The following is an 18,175-nucleotide window of genomic DNA, read 5'->3' on the forward strand; positions in this document are numbered from 1 at the left end:
ACCGCTGACTCTGCAAACGACGCGGCCACGTCCCCGCCTCTCTCTCTCTCTCTCTCTCTTTTACGCGCCCCGTTGTGGTCGCTGTGTGTGCTATGCGTGCCTGGCTGCCGGTGCCGTATGCGTGTGTGGATGAGGGTGCCTGCCTGAGTGAGAGAGGGAGCGAGTGAGCCGTGTGCTGCTGTGGCTTGTCCTATGCGGATTTCACCAGTGACTGCCTGTCCGAGCGGCGCGCATCATCCAGGGTAGGCCGGGATTTAAACGCTGCCGTTACTCTTCAAGGATTCCCTAAAATAGTTAATGTCCGGTTCTTTCGGCGCGTTTATCGGTGAGAGGTGGAATAATTGTGGTCGTCCTGCTTAGCCGATCCCAGCGGAGAGAGGATTTTATCGACGCTGACTTGGAGAGGAGAGGCGATGATGCTCGAGAGATGAGCAATGGGCAAGGTAAGCGGCGTGTGGTTGAAATGACCGGGGGATGTAGTTCTGGGGCTTTTTTGGCCAGTAACCCCGCTCTGAAGTGTGCACATCTATATACAAGCTGCGGTGTGTGGAAAAATGTTGCCGACCTACATGTAACGAACTCCATCAGTAGTTGGCCTTGTAGAGGAATCTGTGCCACACATGGCAACCCGCAGGGAATCCACCGCAAGAGGGGGCATGAGTGTGTGTGTGTGTGCGCGCGCGCGCGCGCATGTGAGTGTATGAGGGATGTGCATGTGTGTGTGTGAGTGAGTGTGAGGGGGCGACGGGTGGGGGGGTGGTTGGGTAATGCACATTATGCAGACCCACCATGGGCGCCCTCCATCGCCACCTGAGAAACAGTACACCTGCTGTCACAGCACGCATGCGCTTCCACAAACGTAGTGACGTGGGGTTCTCTGTGTTGGAGCAGTTTGACGCACCAGACTGGACCACATGTAGAAATGGGAGTTTCGACTCTTTTTACTGACTCGAGTTTTTATGAGTCACTCACTAAAGAGTCGGGTTTTCGAATCACCGAGTCAGTTCCTCAGAGCCTGGGAATCTCCCCACCGCTGAACAAACATTCATCTACTGATTACAGCCTACAACTTGGCCCTGACTAGTACAAATACATAAACCTCATGAAATGTTTCTCTTGGAGAATGTTGTTGATTTGAATACAGGTGTTTGATGGTTCAGTAGGCTGATTTGATGCTGTAGTGTTTGTCTTAACTGTGCTGTTGAAGAAATTAATTATTTTACACAAAATATGAATGTGAAATGATTGTATTGCCTCCACTGAAATCATATTAGATTAATGTTACTAAACACCGCTCCATACTTAACCCCACTAAATACATGGCTGTTTATGATGTAAATGAATTATTTTATACAAAATATTGGTAATAAAAATTAACTGTGAAATAACTGTATTGATTTAAAATGATTTTATTTTTTCCGTTTTAAAAAAATTCCATCATTCTGCTTAAAAGACATGAACAGCAGTCAGTCTCATCTATGATCAGAGCAGTATCCATAGCAACACAGTCTGCTACTCAGAAACTACAGACTGTTGAATTTCATGATTGATCAATCAGAATCAGGTAGTATCAAACTACTAAAAAAGAACCAATTAAAATAAATGGACGGTTACTGGAACTTGTGGGTGATTGATGCAGCCAGAGTCAGACCCTCAGCTCCGGGCTGTGAGAGCGAGTACTGAGTTGAAACAACCACCAAAGTGTTTGCTCTTGTCTCGGCTACCTTAATACAGTAATTAACTTGATACATCTCCACAAATACAGTTAATATAAGAGTTGCACAATAACGACATGTTGTCTGTTCTCGTCTTGGCAGTTCGTACTAGCTAGCTAGCAGGGACTTTTCACTCCAGAGTCAGTAAAAAGAGTCGTTCTTTTTGAAGGATTCATTCATGACTCGCACATCACTAATCAGTTCCCAGACTGTACTTAAGCTGTGTTAGTTGTGTAATTAAAAAAAAAAAAAAAAAGACTCTAGTTGAAGTTGGCTCGGAGAGATGTTCTGGTCGGAGTTATTACACCCAAATGAGTCATTTGAATATAGCTAGAGCTCATTTATGGCTGTGAATCAGAAAATGTGCTCATATCCAAGTTAAAAACATCATGGTTGATGTCATTTTGTGGAGTCCATTATTTTCATTATTCACCGAGCACCTCCACAGTTTGTCCCCAGATGACTTCATCGCAGTCTGTCCCTGTGCTATTCTGAGATTTGATCAAACACCCACATTAAACTTGAGCTTTTTTTTTCATTTGTTTGTTTGTTTTCTGAGAGTTGTCATGCACACACAGAGAGATGGTATAACTCCTACAAGGTGAATTATCTGTTTTGGAGTACAGGTCAGGTAAAGGGATAAAAAAGAGCAAAACATTTCATACTGTAGGCAGCACTAGCCTTTCATAACCTTTGTGTGTGTGTGTGCATCTGTGACAGAACACCGAGCCGAAGATGATTTAGCAGAAAGATGATACTGGTTGAAGTTGCTGAGCTTCACTTTCTTCTTGATGCCCTTCATTCTCTCTCTCCTGCTCCGTCTACTGAACATGCAGACACAAACACTCTGAGGCTCGTCCTCCTCAGAGTTTTCTGCCTGTGTCCCCGCCGTGTTCATCTCAGTTACTTTTGCTTCTGCTGATGCTTGCTTTTCGGCAGGATGAGGCATCCTCTGACTTGTTTCAGTGTTTTTCAGCCGCCTTCGGGAACTGTTGTGGAGCAGCAGTAAACAGCCACAAAAAGATGAAAACAATTAAGATGGGATGGACAAGGGTCTTTAAAAAAGTCAGTGATTATGGTCACAGCAACATTTGATCTGATTACAGCAGTAGCAGTCCATAAGTCAGGGGGGCCTTGTATGGAGTGACTGTTATTAACGTTTCTCACTGGACAGTCAAAGGGCTCAGTCAAATGTAAAATATTAAATATTTATCTGCCCATACTCAGTTCGATTCACGTTCATTTTTATCATATTGTGTTCATTTTTTCAAGTAATTTAAGTATGTTTCACAGCAGAGTAGCTCTCCTATTCTGTATACAGTACAGGTACACAGAGGCTTCATCACAGGTTTATGCTGATGGTGTCCTATTATATTTTGTAATAGAGCTGCAATGATTAATCGATTAATCAATCGGCAGAGAACTATTAGCAACTATTTTGATAATGAAATAACTGTTTCAGTCATTTTTCAACATTTCCTGGTTCCAGCTTCTCATTTGTGACAATTTGCTGGGTTTTTTTATCATATATGACAGTGAATTGAATATCTTAAAGTTTTGGACTCTGTTATTCGGACAAAACAAGCAAATTGAAGGCATCACTGTGACCTCTAAGAAATCACAAATGCAATTTTCTTTTACTAAGACTCCTGAAAACTGGAACAACCACTATGAACAGAAGAGGGGGCCTGAGAGCCAAATGTGACAGCAAATAAAGAAAATACATATTTGATTATTGCCTTTCCATTACTTCTAAAGGGGCTAAAGTCCATTACTATATTATTATTATTATTATTATTATATACACTACACATATTATTAAATATTGATAGATATAATAATACCTTTATGTTATTTTATGGCAGAGAAATTTGTGTATAAACATGATTTTTCAATCTATAAAGAGAGATATTTTACATTTGGTAGACATGAAACTGTAGTCTTGAATTAAAAACCTCGATTGAATGAACTGTTGATTGTGGATTATAATTCATATTGTGCATTTTGATGTTTTAAAAAACTAATTTCCTGAAACAGGAAATTAGGAGTGTAAATACGTCTTAAAACTGATTATTTTTAATAAAAATTTCTGAAAATCTTCAGAATACAATGCACACGGGTTGAGCACATTAGCTTCGCCTTGTCATTCAAACAAAAAATAAACAACCTCATGATCACAAGGACGGTGAATTTGAAAATTATCACTTTAACGAGAAGAGAACACTCAGTACAGTGCATCTCCTCCAGGTGTGTATAGTCAAGATAACAAAAACAGGGATTTATTCATCTCGTATCGTGCCTAACTCTAGTGGATCATAACATATCAGGTACGGAATTAATCTGCAGATGCTCCAGTTCAAGATGAGACCAAACCTTTCAACAGATGTCAGGTTTTGAGCCACAACAAAGGCCAAAATGTGGCCTTCAACGGACTAGGTAAGCTTTGATTTTAGCCTAGTTGATTGCTGGAAATGCTTTTAGCTATGTTGTAATGCATATTGTAAAATGGTGAAAGTCAAAGCTTTAAGATAGGCTCAAGGAATCTTGTCAATGCAACCCGCTCTCAAAGTACCAAAATTTTGATCAAACTTGATGAAACGTGGCAACAAGGCATGATTGGTTGTTCCTCTTGGAAACAAGATTCCAAAATGAAGCAGCTGTTGATCACTCGCAGCCCCAACCAGCCAGTTGAGAGGAGCGAGGAGTCAGCAGTCAATGGTGGTATAAAATAGTGTGTGAATCACCGCAACCACAAGAAATCCCTGTGCACAAAAAATATTAAGCTGATGGGTCCAGTAGTATGAGAGATTAGCTGCAGACAGATACACACACACACACACACACACACACATACATGACGCAAACAAACGCATGATCCCCTCCAGGCTTACGCTCGGCAGAGACAACAATCTCACAGTTTAGTGAACTGGTGACTAATGAAAGGAAGTTTGGTTTAGTGGCGTCACCTTAGCTCAGCTTCAGTTTAGAAGGTTAATTTACGCTCTGTGTGTGTGACGGCTTAGTCGCAGGCTGAGGGAGAAGTATTACAGTAACCCTTAATGATCAATTCCCTTGCGTTCTCTCTGAAATATGAATTTGGAAGAAAGATAATGGGGTTGTGTGTGTGTGTGTGTCTGTGTGCACACAGGCTGCTGCATGGGTGTGAGTGTGTGTGTTGGCCTGAATAAAATAAGCTACCAAGAAGCTTCAGCAGACACCTGAGTGCCAGCACTTTTATATGACCTACTTCTTTCTGAGTGGGCACCAATTGTGAGCCACTCGTTCAGTCACTATCGTCAGTCAATGTTTATATCTTATTGCTCATTGTGTTAATATTAAAACAAATAGCAGTGTAATAAATCAGTGAGTGCAGCTTTCCCCATGTCGTGCTAGTGGTGTGGCCCTGGGTAATGGCAGTGTCAGTTGGTTGGTTCATCACTTTAGTCCAGGCTGAAATATCTCAACAATTACTGGATGGATTTTCATAACATTTTGTACAGACATTCATGATGCCCAGAGGAGGAATCCTACCAACTTTGGTTTTCCACTGACTTCTCCTCTAGTGCCACCAGCAAGTTGACATTTGTCGTTTTGAGTGAAATAACTTGACCTAAATATTGAATGGATAGCTATGAATTTTGCCACATACATTTATGCAGCCCACAGAATCACATAACGTTTTAACTAGCACCATCATTGTGTCATAATTCCAACTGTCTAATACTCTGTTTTGACTAAATACCTGCAAAACTAAAGACGTTAACATCAGCCTCAGCTGTACTTTGTGTGTAATGCTAAGCTCAAATCTAAGATGGTGAACATGTTAAACATTATACCTGCTAAACATCAGCGTGTTAGCATTGTCACTGTGAGCATGTTAGCATGCTGGCATTAGCATTTAGCTCAAAGCACCACTGGGCTTGACTAAAGCCTCACAGAGCCGCTAGCATCACTGTAGACACATATCTCCTCTCATCCTGAGTGAATGCATTCATAATTTGACAATTAGGTCGATGAGGAGAATGGATGTAAGGAGGCAACAGCTGTGGGAGCTATGGCAACGCAGTGGCAGGTTGAGACCACCTGTCTCACATACTCAACATATGGTGTTCTGGCTCTTAAGTCGCACAGGAAGATACTACAACAGTATAACCAGAACTTTGTAAAGAACTAAATTGGGATGTAACTTCTTCTACTTTGATATTGGTGTCTGGATGTTTTTAAAGATTTTTTTATTTCTATGTTGTTTTTATTGATGGCTTACATGTGGGTATTTATTTACTGCATTGTGGTAATTAGCGTCGGTTGATTAGGATGGGAGCACTCTTATTTCCATGCCCTTATAGATTAATAAATTGAACCTTTGAGTGTTTATCATCTAAATCTTTTAATGCAGCCTATTACTAGAAGTTTGTGGCTAATCAGATCAACCTACAAAGCGTGAGATAGACACAGATGTACCTCTAGCTTTCATTTTTCATGTATTGTCTTTATCTCTTCTTCACAGGGGCCTCCGATAACTCCTGACAGAGAAGAGGAGCCTTCATTACCATAGCTACCTCTCCTCTCCTCCTTCAATTCATGTTCCCCTTTTCACCTCCTCTCTTCACCTGTTGAGGGTTTGCTCTTCACTTTCTATCTCATCCACCTCCTCCACCACCACCTGTCACCATGACAACCTCAGCCCTGCGCCGGCAGGTGAAGAATATTGTGCACAACTACTCGGAAGCAGAGATCAAGGTATTATAACTCTGCTGTGTTGTCATCAAGTGACACCGATGTGCAATAGCTTTTATACAAAGCCTGTGTGTTTGACTTTGAGGGAGTTTAAACTCTTTTAAATTAACACTGATGTTGAGTCATATCAGAACAAAACACAGCAGAACAAAACTCTCTTGTGGCTCTTATTTCTTGACCTCTTTGTTACAAATAAATATGCTTTGACACTTATGACACTGTCACTCTGGATGAGAAAGAAATTCAAATGCATAGTGGAAATATGAAAAGAAATGGAAATCATCGTTGCTCTGCTGGTGGTACGTAGGTTCGCGAGGCCACCTCGAACGATCCATGGGGCCCGTCCTCGTCTCTCATGTCAGAAATCGCTGACTTGACCTTCAATGTGGTAGCATTTGCCGAGGTCATGGGCATGGTGTGGAAACGCCTCAACGACAGCGGCAAGAACTGGAGGCATGTCTACAAGGTGAAGGACACATGTTTCTATTTCTAAGTCCTCTTCCATTCTGCTGGCTCACTTTGGATTTTACTGTTCACTATCCCTCCTTTCACACCTCCCCTCTTTAATAACGTATCTGACTTTCTACATTCACTCCGCAAACACACTTCACCTACACACTTCTGTCTGCTGCTGCCTCTTCTTTTGACACTATCCCGCCCTGCTCTCTGTTCACATAGTTGTCTGAAGCTTTGCACATTTAATAAACAAAGTGGCAATTGAGATAAAACAGCACAAGAGCAGCTTGTTTGAAAACCTCTGAGCCACTATCAGTTTTTATCTCATTCTTTTTTCCATATAGTTGTCCTATTTAATTATATGTTGTTATATTGACTCCAGGCCCTGACTCTGTTGGATTACCTCCTGAAGACAGGATCAGAGAGAGTGGCCCAACAGTGCCGTGAGAACGCTTTCACTATTCAGGTACTGGACTACAACTAGGGACGTACATAGGGACAGGACGTATGAAAAGAGCTGGTTTATTTGTTTATTGTTTGGAATTGTTTAATTATTTAGATCACTATTAGTTATTACCTTGGCAAAACAAATCTTTCTGGGTTACATATTGAAAAAATACAGCATAACCAGCAAAAGTTGGACTATATACAATAAATAATCAACAATACACAATGACTTGATTTAAATATAATGATTAACCAGCAAAAAAAAACAACCTTGCTCCAGAAAAGGTTTAAGAATACCTTTTTTGATAATTATTTATGTGTTTTACAATAATCTTGAGGTAGAGTTGCAGTAAAGTAATATTTTGATGACTAAAAGATATAACACATAGAGATATTCATGTTTTCACAATATGATGACAGCATCACTTCCTAATACATACTCTGATCTGATCGTTGAACAGATGGAAATAACATGAGAATAAAAGATCATTTTTACATTTCTACATTCCTGAGCATCAGATAAATGAGGTTTTCCCGCAGCTTCTAATACACACGTTTGTAAAGATCAGTCTTAGACTAGTATTTACACAAAATCATGATAACGTCTTTTGCTCCTGTGTGGTTCAGACGCTTCGTGACTTCCAATACGTGGACCGTGACGGCAGAGACCAAGGGGCCAACGTGAGAGAAAAAGCACGCCAACTGGTGTGTCTCCTCCGGGATGAGGAGCGGCTCCGCCAGGAGAGGAGTCAAGCCCTGAAGACGAAGGAGCGAATGGCCGGGGGAGGGAGCGGAGGAGGCGGAGGGGGTGGAGGGGGCGGCGGGGGCGGCGGGGGCGGAGGGGGTGGAGGGGCTGGTGGTGTGTATGGAGGAATACCCCCATCCTACCACCCAGGCAGGCGAACAAGCCAGCCCAGCATGGCTGTGCTGTACGGGGAGGAGTTCAGCCGCTCCAGAGGCTCTCCGTCCTCCTTTAACTGTGAGTATTGTAGGTATTTAAAAGTGGACATATCATGATTTTCTGTTATTTTGATACTGTTATGAAGTTATGAAGGTAAAATGTTCCCTGAAAGTCAAAAGCCCAGGATTCAGCCTGCTCTGAACGTTTTGTTTGCAATGTTACCTCAACTCCTTGTGCTGACATCAGGTTGTTCACACATGCCCGCAAACAGCTGTCCATTAGTATCCTTCGTTGCTAAGATTGTCCCATGGGTTGCTCATATTGTCCATATTTTGGATCAGACTGTGTTCAAACATGTATTTCAGAGGTTTCCATATCATGTAAAGAAGGAGAAAAAGAAGTGAAATCCTACTACTACTGTTTGTTTACATAGCCTCACAAGCTGCCGGAAGTCTGCCGAGTGATGGCTTCTGGTAGCTGGCCAATCAGAACAGAGCGGGCTCATCAGGGTAGGGCCTTAAAGAGACAGGAGCTTCAGACAGAGGCTGAACTGAGGGGCTGCATAAAGAGTCAGCATTAGTTAAATAAGGAGTTTTTTTTAACCGTGAATCATGCAAACATATTCCTGTACATCCTCAGGATATAAATATAGACCTGAAAATGTGCATGATATGTCGCCTTTAAAGTCTGCACTTATCTGCAGCACTGAATACCTCATTTAATGTGTTGGCAATTTGTGAATAAATGGATAAAGAGTTAAAAAGGCTTATGGCCACATCCTTCATGAAATGCATTTTGTGCTGTAGCCCAGCAATCCTGGCAACTCACCACATAGATTATCAATACTGCAGTGTAGGCCTGAGAATATTCAAATCAGCCCAACACTGCGTTTTCTCCATGTCTCCGAGCCTCTGCTCACACATCCCCACATCAATCTGACTCTCTCTCTTCACACATTCTTATTCCTCCCTCCTTAAAACTCCCTCGCCATCCCGCCGCAGCCTCGTCCTCATCTCCTCGTGCTGCCTCAGACCTGGAGCAGGCTCGACCTCAGACCAGCGGGGAGGAGGAGCTGCAGCTCCAGCTGGCGTTAGCCATGAGCAGGGAGGAGAGTCAGAAGGTAAAACAGCACACATACACATACACACAAACACACACACACATTATGATAATGTGTAATCTGCTTGAGCTACTCTCCTCCAGTGGGACAGCAAACCCTCCCTCCACACACAGACACACACACACACACACACACACACACATTTCCTCTGTTTTGCTTCATCTCTCTCATTCTCTGGCTCTCTGATTGACCCTCACATGTTGGATCGCCGCATGATGATTCCAGTAATGAAAATTTTGTTACAAATGTTCTGAACATTCGCCCACCTGATGTAGCTAGCCCTTCCTCCCCCGTTACCATAGAGATGGATGAAGACACACAACCACAGATTGCTTTAAGCGTTAGTCAAAGCATGAGCAGGTACACACACACACACACACAGAAACACACCTCATTCTTGAATCAACGTTTATTAACCCTCTGCGATCTCAGTTGTGTGTCTCTCTGTGAGTATGAAGATCATATCATAGCTCTTACATCTTCGCTAAAATTGTTGATCAACAGAAAATTAGTCAGCCCCTATTTTGATAATCAAATAATTGTTTTCGTCATATTTTTAAGCAAAAAATGCCAGTTGCAGCTTCTCAAATGTGAGGTTATGAAGTTTTTATGTGTCATGCATGATAGTAAACTGAATATCTTTGGATTTTGGACTGTTGATCAGACAAAACAAGACATATGAAGACATCACCTTGTGATATTAGATATTATAACAGCCATTTTTCACTATTTTCAAACATTTTACAGACAAAACGATTAATCGATTAATCAAGAGAAAAATCTGCAGATTAATCAATAATGAAAATAATCATTAGTTGCGGCCTTAATAGTGATAGCATATTATATTGTATAGTTATTTGTAGGGCTGCAATGATGAGCTGTGATGATTAATTGATAAGTCGAATGACAGAAAATTAATCACCAGCTATTTTGATAATTGGTTAATCGTTTTGAGTCGTTTTTTAAATGTGAATATTTTCTCATTAAATTAAATTTAAATTTTAAAGACCAATCAATTAATCTATAGTGAAAATAATAATTAGTTGCAGCCCTACACTAAAATGCTTCCCTGTGACTTTCATCTTAACTCTTTCCTTCCTGACGTCCTTCCATAGCTGCCTTTCTCCTTTTCAGGTCCTCTGCTGTATCTCTCATTGGCTCTTAAAGTGTCCAGATTGTGTTTTTCTCCCCTCTCTCTTTAACAGTGCATTAATATTAACGTCCATTTTTTCTAATGTAACGTATAAACTTGTAATTTGGGAGGAATTCTGTATTTTCTCTGCATTCTTTCTCTCATCCTCGACCCAATTAAATATTTCAACAGCACAAAAAAGCCACAGGTGCTGTGTTTCTCTAACGCCAGTGTTTGTGTGTGTGTGTCAGAGTGTGTGCGTGCATCCATGCTCATTGCTGTGGTGATAATGCTGATGATGTCACGATGCCGCCCCTGCAGGAGCAGCGCTGTCGCCAAGGAGACGAGTCACTGTTACAGAAGGCCCTGGATGAGAGCAGGAGAGAGAGCCAGTCAGGGACACAGGAGGTGAGTTTAAAGACGTCTGTGTCTGTGCTGTACGGTGTGTGTATGTGTGTGTGTGTGTGTGTTGGTGCGTGCACGCATGAGGTCTATGCGTGTGTATTTGCATGGAAAGGTGAGCGGGTGCATTTGTGTTTGTAGGCGGTTGTTGGCAGGCATTTGGAGAATGAAGTGGAGTTTATAGTGTGGACTGTGGGATATGGAGGGAAACGAGACAAAAAGACATAGATCAGCATAATGAGGGAGAAAAGGTAGAGAGCTGAGGGAGGAGAAAGAGGTGCCTGCTGAATGATAATGACTTTTGTCTAACCTTGAGCTCAGCATGACATTTCCCTGAGAGCATTCTCCTTATCTGGTAGCACACCAGCTCCCTTGCTCATTGGCCTGTCAACAAGCCAATCAGTGTCACCAGTTTATCATTCTCATCAAAGAAATGCTGGCACGTTCAGGTGCTCATCAGGAAAAAAATTGAAGTTTGAAAACAAAAACAAAACAATCAGGGGTTGTGGAGATAGAAAGAAGTGAGGTTATCAGACCTGTGTAGCCAGTTTGTTTTTATTAGAGCATCAATCTATGTTATAATCCATAATAATGCATTTGACATATGACATGTTTGTGTATTTAAATTCAAATTTTCTAATATTTCTACCCATTTCTTCATGTGCTGACATGAAATCACCAGATTATATTACTTTATTGCAATTATACATAACTTTATTACATGTGTTTATATGACTCCATGTGTGAAGTTTTTATGGCGTCACAAACCAAAATACCTACTTCACATATACATGCAGTCTGTATGGCATCATTTTATTAAATCAAACGTTTTATGATCACATATGAACATATTTCGCTCACATGAAAATCTTATCATCACATGTCTTAAAATATTCTATCATACATTACAGACAGGATTCTTGATTTTATCAGTTAATACTTTTTTTTTCAATAGTGTATGTACAAAAAAGCAAAGGCCCTCCAAATTTAAATGTGAAAGACTCTGTCTCTGAATTACCTTAAATACTTTTTACTGTATGTAATGTAATCTATGTTCCGATGTACACACAAAACCAAACAAAAGATTAAGTATATATGGCACAAAACATATAAGACAATCAAATACTAAGTTTAGTTATTTCTGATATTTCAATCAGGCAACAATTAATTGGCCAATGAATAGCGAGTATAACTCACCAGAACACATATAAATGCTCCTCCTGTGATAAATGTTTTCTATTTTTTAGTGTGGAAGTTAGGTGCAAGTGAAACATGTAAAATTGGAAATATTATTGCTCAAAGTAACATACATGTTTTATCTAAAGAGAGTAACTAAAGCAGCATCACTTCTGTTGAGGAAAACATTTCAGTACTTTCAGTATAGTTTCCATGTCTGCTGGATAATTATACTAAAATACTGTCTGAACTGCTTCATCTGACTCACAAAGATCAGTCATATTTTTGTTCTGAACACTTGATATTTGTAATTAAAAAAAAAATATTACTGTGTATCGTGCCTCAGTAAACGCTGCATTACTTTTTGTCTGGATCTTATTAAGAGTCTTACATTTCTCAAAAACCATCCAGTCATACAAACCTCGAAGCATGTCAACAAATATTGGCACAGATTTATAGAAAGGTTTTTTCCTCCTCCTGTAGTCAGCTATGCTGGATCTAGTGGACATATTTGGTCCGTCCTCTGAGGTCCCACCTCCCCCCAGTGACCCCTGGAGCTCTGCTCAGCCCACCAGTGACATCACCTCTGACCCCTGGGACTCTGTAGGTGGGTGGCTCATCACAGACACGCCTGAGAGGCCAATACAATATTAGAGCTGTCATCTCTGTATAACTTCTCACATTCTGTGAGTCGGTGTAAATTCACTGCACTACATTCAAGCCACCTCCTGTCTGTCTGTCTTCACAGCAGTCCACTCCAGCACTCCTGTGACTGGTAGTCCTTGGGCGGCCCCTCCCTCGTCCTCCCAGACGTCCAATCCCTGGGCTCCATGTGACAACTCACACACAGACCCCTGGGAAGCAGCACCCATCTCCTCCAGTCCTGTCAATCATGCGTGGGACAAGCAATCTGATGGAGGTAACTTGCAGAAACTGTGACACATTTGTATAATCTAGATGATCCCATTGTAGTTTCCTAGAATTAGAGCGTTAACTGACACAATATTTGTGCTCTCTGCCTGTGATTGTTCTGTTTTCACCAGTTTTAATTTCTCATGCAGACGGTGACGGGATGGATCCATTCGCTGAACAGGAAGAGGAGAAGCCTAAACAGGAGATTCCTCAAGTGTCCTCCCCTCAGCCTGCCAGTCCTACAGGTAATGTAATACAAAACATCTAGAAGTACTGTGGGTCCTACTGTAAATTTGGATCTTAAGATGCACCATAGGATCTTGGATCTTATACATGCACCCTTACATCAAAAACACGACAATGCCTGCATGGACCATGTTTGGAATTTTCTGAAATTGAGATGCAACCCAGAGATAAAATATGAGGCCATTGACAGCTATTAGCACATGGAGGATAATTTACTGTATATGCATACATTGTAATATAATGAATTAAATGTACTGGGGATGGACACAGTAACAAAAACCACATGTACAATGTAATGTAATCTAATACAACAGCTGTAACAAACACTGAACAGTGCTACCTTTGTGAAGCTTCCATTTCATTTTAAACTGTGTCAGTGAGGCTTTAATTCAACTCTAAGGTACATTGTTAGGCCATAAGTTTTGGTGTATTTGACAGCATTAAAGTAACAACCTGACAATGCACAGCAGTCCAGCGCAACAACACAAACTACTGACTCAACACCTTTCTGAAACAATGCAAATAAGACGTAAACATTATACACTTCACAGAAGTAATTTCACAATTATTGTACTGAATCATGTTATAATGTACAGGAAGGAGTCCTTGTTATTACCTCAACTCGCTATGTACCACTTGTCTTATACAGAAATGTGATAAATCCCTCATGTGCTGTAGAGTTCAGAGAAAGCTGTAAAAGCTCCTCTAGAGGTTTTTGGTGGAACAACACCTTAGCGAGACACTTCATATTGGCTTTTTCTTTCATTTGTGGCCCATCTGTCAGAAACTTCATTGAATAAATCAAGGATACAACATATTGCATCATATCACATCACTATTTCTCATCAACAATAAATTCTTCAAATTAAATTCCTTCTTTCTTTTCCTGATGCAGATGAAGAGCTGTTTGGGGTGAGGGCAGAGTCTGACCCGTTCTCTGGAGCCGATTCCAAGACAGATCCCTTTGGGTCTGAACCTCCGGTGAAACCCCAGGTAAATGGACGAGAGTCGGCCAGCCCGGAGATGTTTGACCTGTCTCGGCTAGCACCCCCACTCAGCGCCCCACCTACACGCATGTGTCGGACCCCAGAGGCCTTCCTCGGACCTACAGGGGCGTCGCTGGTCAATCTTGATGCCCTGATACCTCCCAACCCTCCTAGCAAGATGCACAACAACCCCTTCCTCTCAGGTAACAACTATTCAAGAACTCACATACATATGTACACAAACATTACAATGACACTGTTAAAGTTTCCTAACCACCAACCAAATCTGTTTTTTCAGGTCTGAGCGCTCCATCTCCTACCAACCCCTTCCACTGTGACCAGCCTCGCCTTACCCTCAACCAAATGCGACCATCCTCCACCTCCCCACTGCCCCCCCACGTGCTCTCCTACAGCCCATCGCTGCCGCTCCCTCTGCCCCACCAACCGCCCATCCTCCCCTCCTCTCTGACACAACCTCCCGCCGGACTCCTGGACCTTCCCTCCAACCTCCCCCAGCCCCTGCTCCCTCTCTCTCCCCGGCCTGTGCCCCGTACCCAATCACAGACACACAGCCACAACCCCTTCCTCTGAGACTCCTTTGTCCATTTCCTCTCCCTCACGCTCTGGTCTGCAGAGGGAGTCGTCAGACATTGGACTCTTTTGGATTAATCTATGCCAACTCTGGACTACAATGAGATGAGTCTAAATGAGCCTGAACTGGACAGCAGATCCTGGTCTGATGTCATTGTGCACACTTGACGTGGATAAATCTTGGACTGGATGTATTTGTGTCCGTCTAAAGACACATCAGCTGCTATATAACCTGAACCCTTGAAGAAAAGCTAACTCACGCACACACACACACACACCCAAACATGCACTCAGGTGCACTAAGAGGTGCATAGACACATATAAACACAAACATGCACCCATGGTCACATCATGCACAGACACATGTCACCAAACTAACAGGGTGTATCTCAGCAGTCCCTTCAATGCCTTTTCCCCAGCAACAGTGAGCACTCTGAACACCCTCTGACCACAGAGACACAACCGTTCCTTTAGATGATCTAGAGGAAGCCACATACTTTGATTGTCCACCAGGATTCTTATCGCTGCTGCTTCACCGACGAAAGCATGAATGCATCCCACCCCCGAGACCCCAAACGTATTCTGCTGAGCACCTGAGATGACTTCCTCAAATAAGTCTTCTTTTTCTCCCAGATGAGTCAAATAGTATCTTGAGCTTTCTTGGCACAATTGAATCAGCGGAGGAGTTAACAGTTTGTCAGTGTAAGATTCAAGAGAGCACTCAGCACTGTTCAAGAACTAATTGACTCAGGTATTCCTTCCCACATATACATGATGATATCTATTTTGCATCGCCTTCTTACCTTGCGAGCTCAAAAGCATCTGGTCCTAAGCCCCACCAGGATCCGGATGGATTCAAAACTGGACTAAACCAGCCTAAGCTAGACCTTACTGTCTCAATCTGGACCTAAACTGATCACTGATTGTATCCAATCGGACCCGCGTGCCTGTCTCAACAGCTGACTCACAATGCATTCCCGGCTGTTTCACGTTGGCGCCGTTGAGGAGGACCTCAGGGAGACCGCTCTGTCCCTCCTCCATTGAGATTCAATCTTAGTGAATAGAAAGGGGTTCGTCTGCAGAAAGCAAGGAGATCCATGACTTTATTTCAGATGTGGGGCATAAAAATGAGGGATGAAGAGAACAGATGAAGGAGGAGGGAGGATGAAAGTAAAGGAAAGATTAATATAAACAAAGTGAAATGATTACAGATGATAAACTAATATAGTAAGAATTAGCTCCTCTCCTCTGCTCCACGTTCACTTCTGTGTTAGGAACAAGAGAATCTGTGATACGATGAGATGTTTGGTCATCACTGCACTGAACCTGGACTTGAATGTGAAATGCCTGCCTATAGATACACACAGGCTTAGTACATATGTATTTAATAGAATGATATCTATACAGTATTATGAAATATTATACCAATAAATGAATGGTGTTTGCATTTTAAGCTCTGAAGTGTCGATATGATTTATTCATTTGTTCATGAGTCATATAGGACTGCATCTAAAACTTTTTCTTCATCGTTGATTCATCTGTTGAGCTTTAAGGTTCATTATTGACCTTGGAAATAGCAGTTTGACTAAACCCAAATTCTCAGCACAACATCATTTACTGGACAATGTGTGGAGCTTTAGTTTTGGTCTTCATCAGCGGACGGAGTTTGCTTCCGTCACGGAAGAGGTGGTCCATGACAAGTGAGCAAACTCAAATGTCAGACCAATTAATCCATTGCTTTTTAAAAATTCATTAATGATTTAGTCTATAAAATCTCAAAAATGTGAAAAATGGCATTCACCAGAGCCCAAGGTAACATCTCCAGATTGCTTTTTTTGTCAAAAGATATTTGAGAAGCTGGAACCAGAGAACATTTGGCTTTTATCTCGTTAAATGACTTGAATGATTAATTGAAAATAGTTGTCAATTAATTTTCTCTCAGTTGACTTAAGAATGAATCTACTAATCACTTCAGCACTAGTAAAAGTGCGAACAAAGGTTACTCTGCTCACATGGTACCAGAAAATAATAAGAAAATGATTCAACTAATGACTCAAGACAGAAAAAATAATTCTTCTCATCATTCTGATCTCATGCCTGTGGTTTTGATTTCTATTCTCAAAAATGGATTTTACTTCTTTTCAATGTTTGAGCTTCAAAGTGCAGAATGACGTGCAGCGTTTTAACACTGAAAGGCTGTTTTCACATTCTGATGCTAAAATCTGAGTTCAAGAGGCATATCTGATTTGTGACATCACAACTAGTTTGGCGCGAAATGTGGTCCAGTATACAATTTACACAAGTGTGATGTGAAAACTTGAAGCCTCCAGTGCACAAACACTGAGGATGGACTTTACAGTGAAGTAGGAGACATCTTGTGTCCAGCTGTTAAACAGGCAATGAGAAATATTTGCATATTCATGGTTTCTGGAATTTTTAATGAGGGAGAAGGAGCAGATGCCATTTTTAAAGCAAAGTATTTTTGCATGTCTTCAAACGTGTCTGGAGGGGATCTTTAATATCACAAAAAACACTTTACAAACACAAAACACACACATTCTGAAACACACCTATAGACATTACAAACCACCAAACACCAGAGAGCAGAAAACATGACATTAATCTTACTCTGAGTTTACAAAAGCTTACTAAAGTTACCAAATCTGCCTGTTCCAACAGAAAACACCCCCAGTTTTACCTGAGCATGAAGACACCCACTGTTTGACGACAAAGGTTTAGTATGAGGTTTATATTTCTGTCATTAAAAGGTGTGTTATATCTACACACACAGGCCTTAACATATGAAATAACAACAAAAGCAAGAGCTCATAAGAAAAACACTGTTTTGGTGCTGAGGAGAGGATGAAGACCATTGTTAGTGTGTAACCACCAGATGGTAGTACTGACTCAGTGTTAAACTGCTTAGCACCCTGCTTTACTAGCATTCAGTCATTCAGTGATTATTTTACACCTGGGTTACAGGACGGATATATTTACACACTGGGAAGTGAAACAAACCAGCAGTTGGCACAGTTTAGGTTCCAAGAGGCGGTTCTGTAAAAACAACTATATCTCAGTGTTTGAGCTGCTGCAGTTGATCTCCAGGTGGACGCCTCTGAGAGCCATTTCTAACAATGTTTTAATCCAGCCAAACACCACAGCAGCTGATTTGACTGATGATGGTTTCACATTACATTCTTTAAACAAAGGTGAAATCTGTTGTATACACATACAGATTGAAGCAGAACAAACAGCATGTTGGCAGTTTTGCTATTTGTACACCATCAGCGTTTGTTCTGCTGGGAGAATGATTGTGGTCAGCAAATGTCATGGCAATATGCTTATTGTATGAAA

The 18,175-nt window shown here is 41.5% G+C and overlaps 1 protein-coding gene across 1 annotated transcript; it reads left to right on the forward strand.

The window, feature by feature from the left end:
• Positions 1-20: 20 nt before the first annotated feature.
• Positions 21-16,274, forward strand: epn3b (epsin 3b). Its single transcript, XM_044346352.1, has 12 exons — positions 21-443; positions 6,223-6,455; positions 6,760-6,918; positions 7,291-7,374; positions 7,983-8,334; positions 9,258-9,376; positions 10,830-10,916; positions 12,570-12,693; positions 12,835-13,005; positions 13,148-13,243; positions 14,140-14,433; positions 14,529-16,274. The coding sequence occupies exons 2-12, from the start codon at positions 6,387-6,389 to the stop codon at positions 14,819-14,821; spliced, it is 1,848 nt and encodes a 615-aa protein (XP_044202287.1). The 5' UTR covers positions 21-443; positions 6,223-6,386; the 3' UTR covers positions 14,822-16,274.
• The last annotated feature ends 1,901 nt before the right edge of the window (positions 16,275-18,175 follow it).

Source organism: Thunnus albacares, chromosome 3, assembly GCF_914725855.1.
Source record: "Thunnus albacares chromosome 3, fThuAlb1.1, whole genome shotgun sequence".
NCBI classification, from domain to species: Eukaryota; Metazoa; Chordata; class Actinopteri; order Scombriformes; family Scombridae; genus Thunnus; species Thunnus albacares.

Coding starts and splice junctions, on each gene's coding strand:
- epn3b (XM_044346352.1), top strand. CDS start 6,387: ATGACAACCTCAGCCCTGCGCCGGCAGGTGAAGAATATTGTGCACAAC. Junction 6,919..7,290: donor ACTGGAGGCATGTCTACAAG/GTGAAGGACACA, acceptor TATTGACTCCAG/GCCCTGACTCTGTTGGATTA. Junction 7,375..7,982: donor AGAACGCTTTCACTATTCAG/GTACTGGACTAC, acceptor TGTGTGGTTCAG/ACGCTTCGTGACTTCCAATA.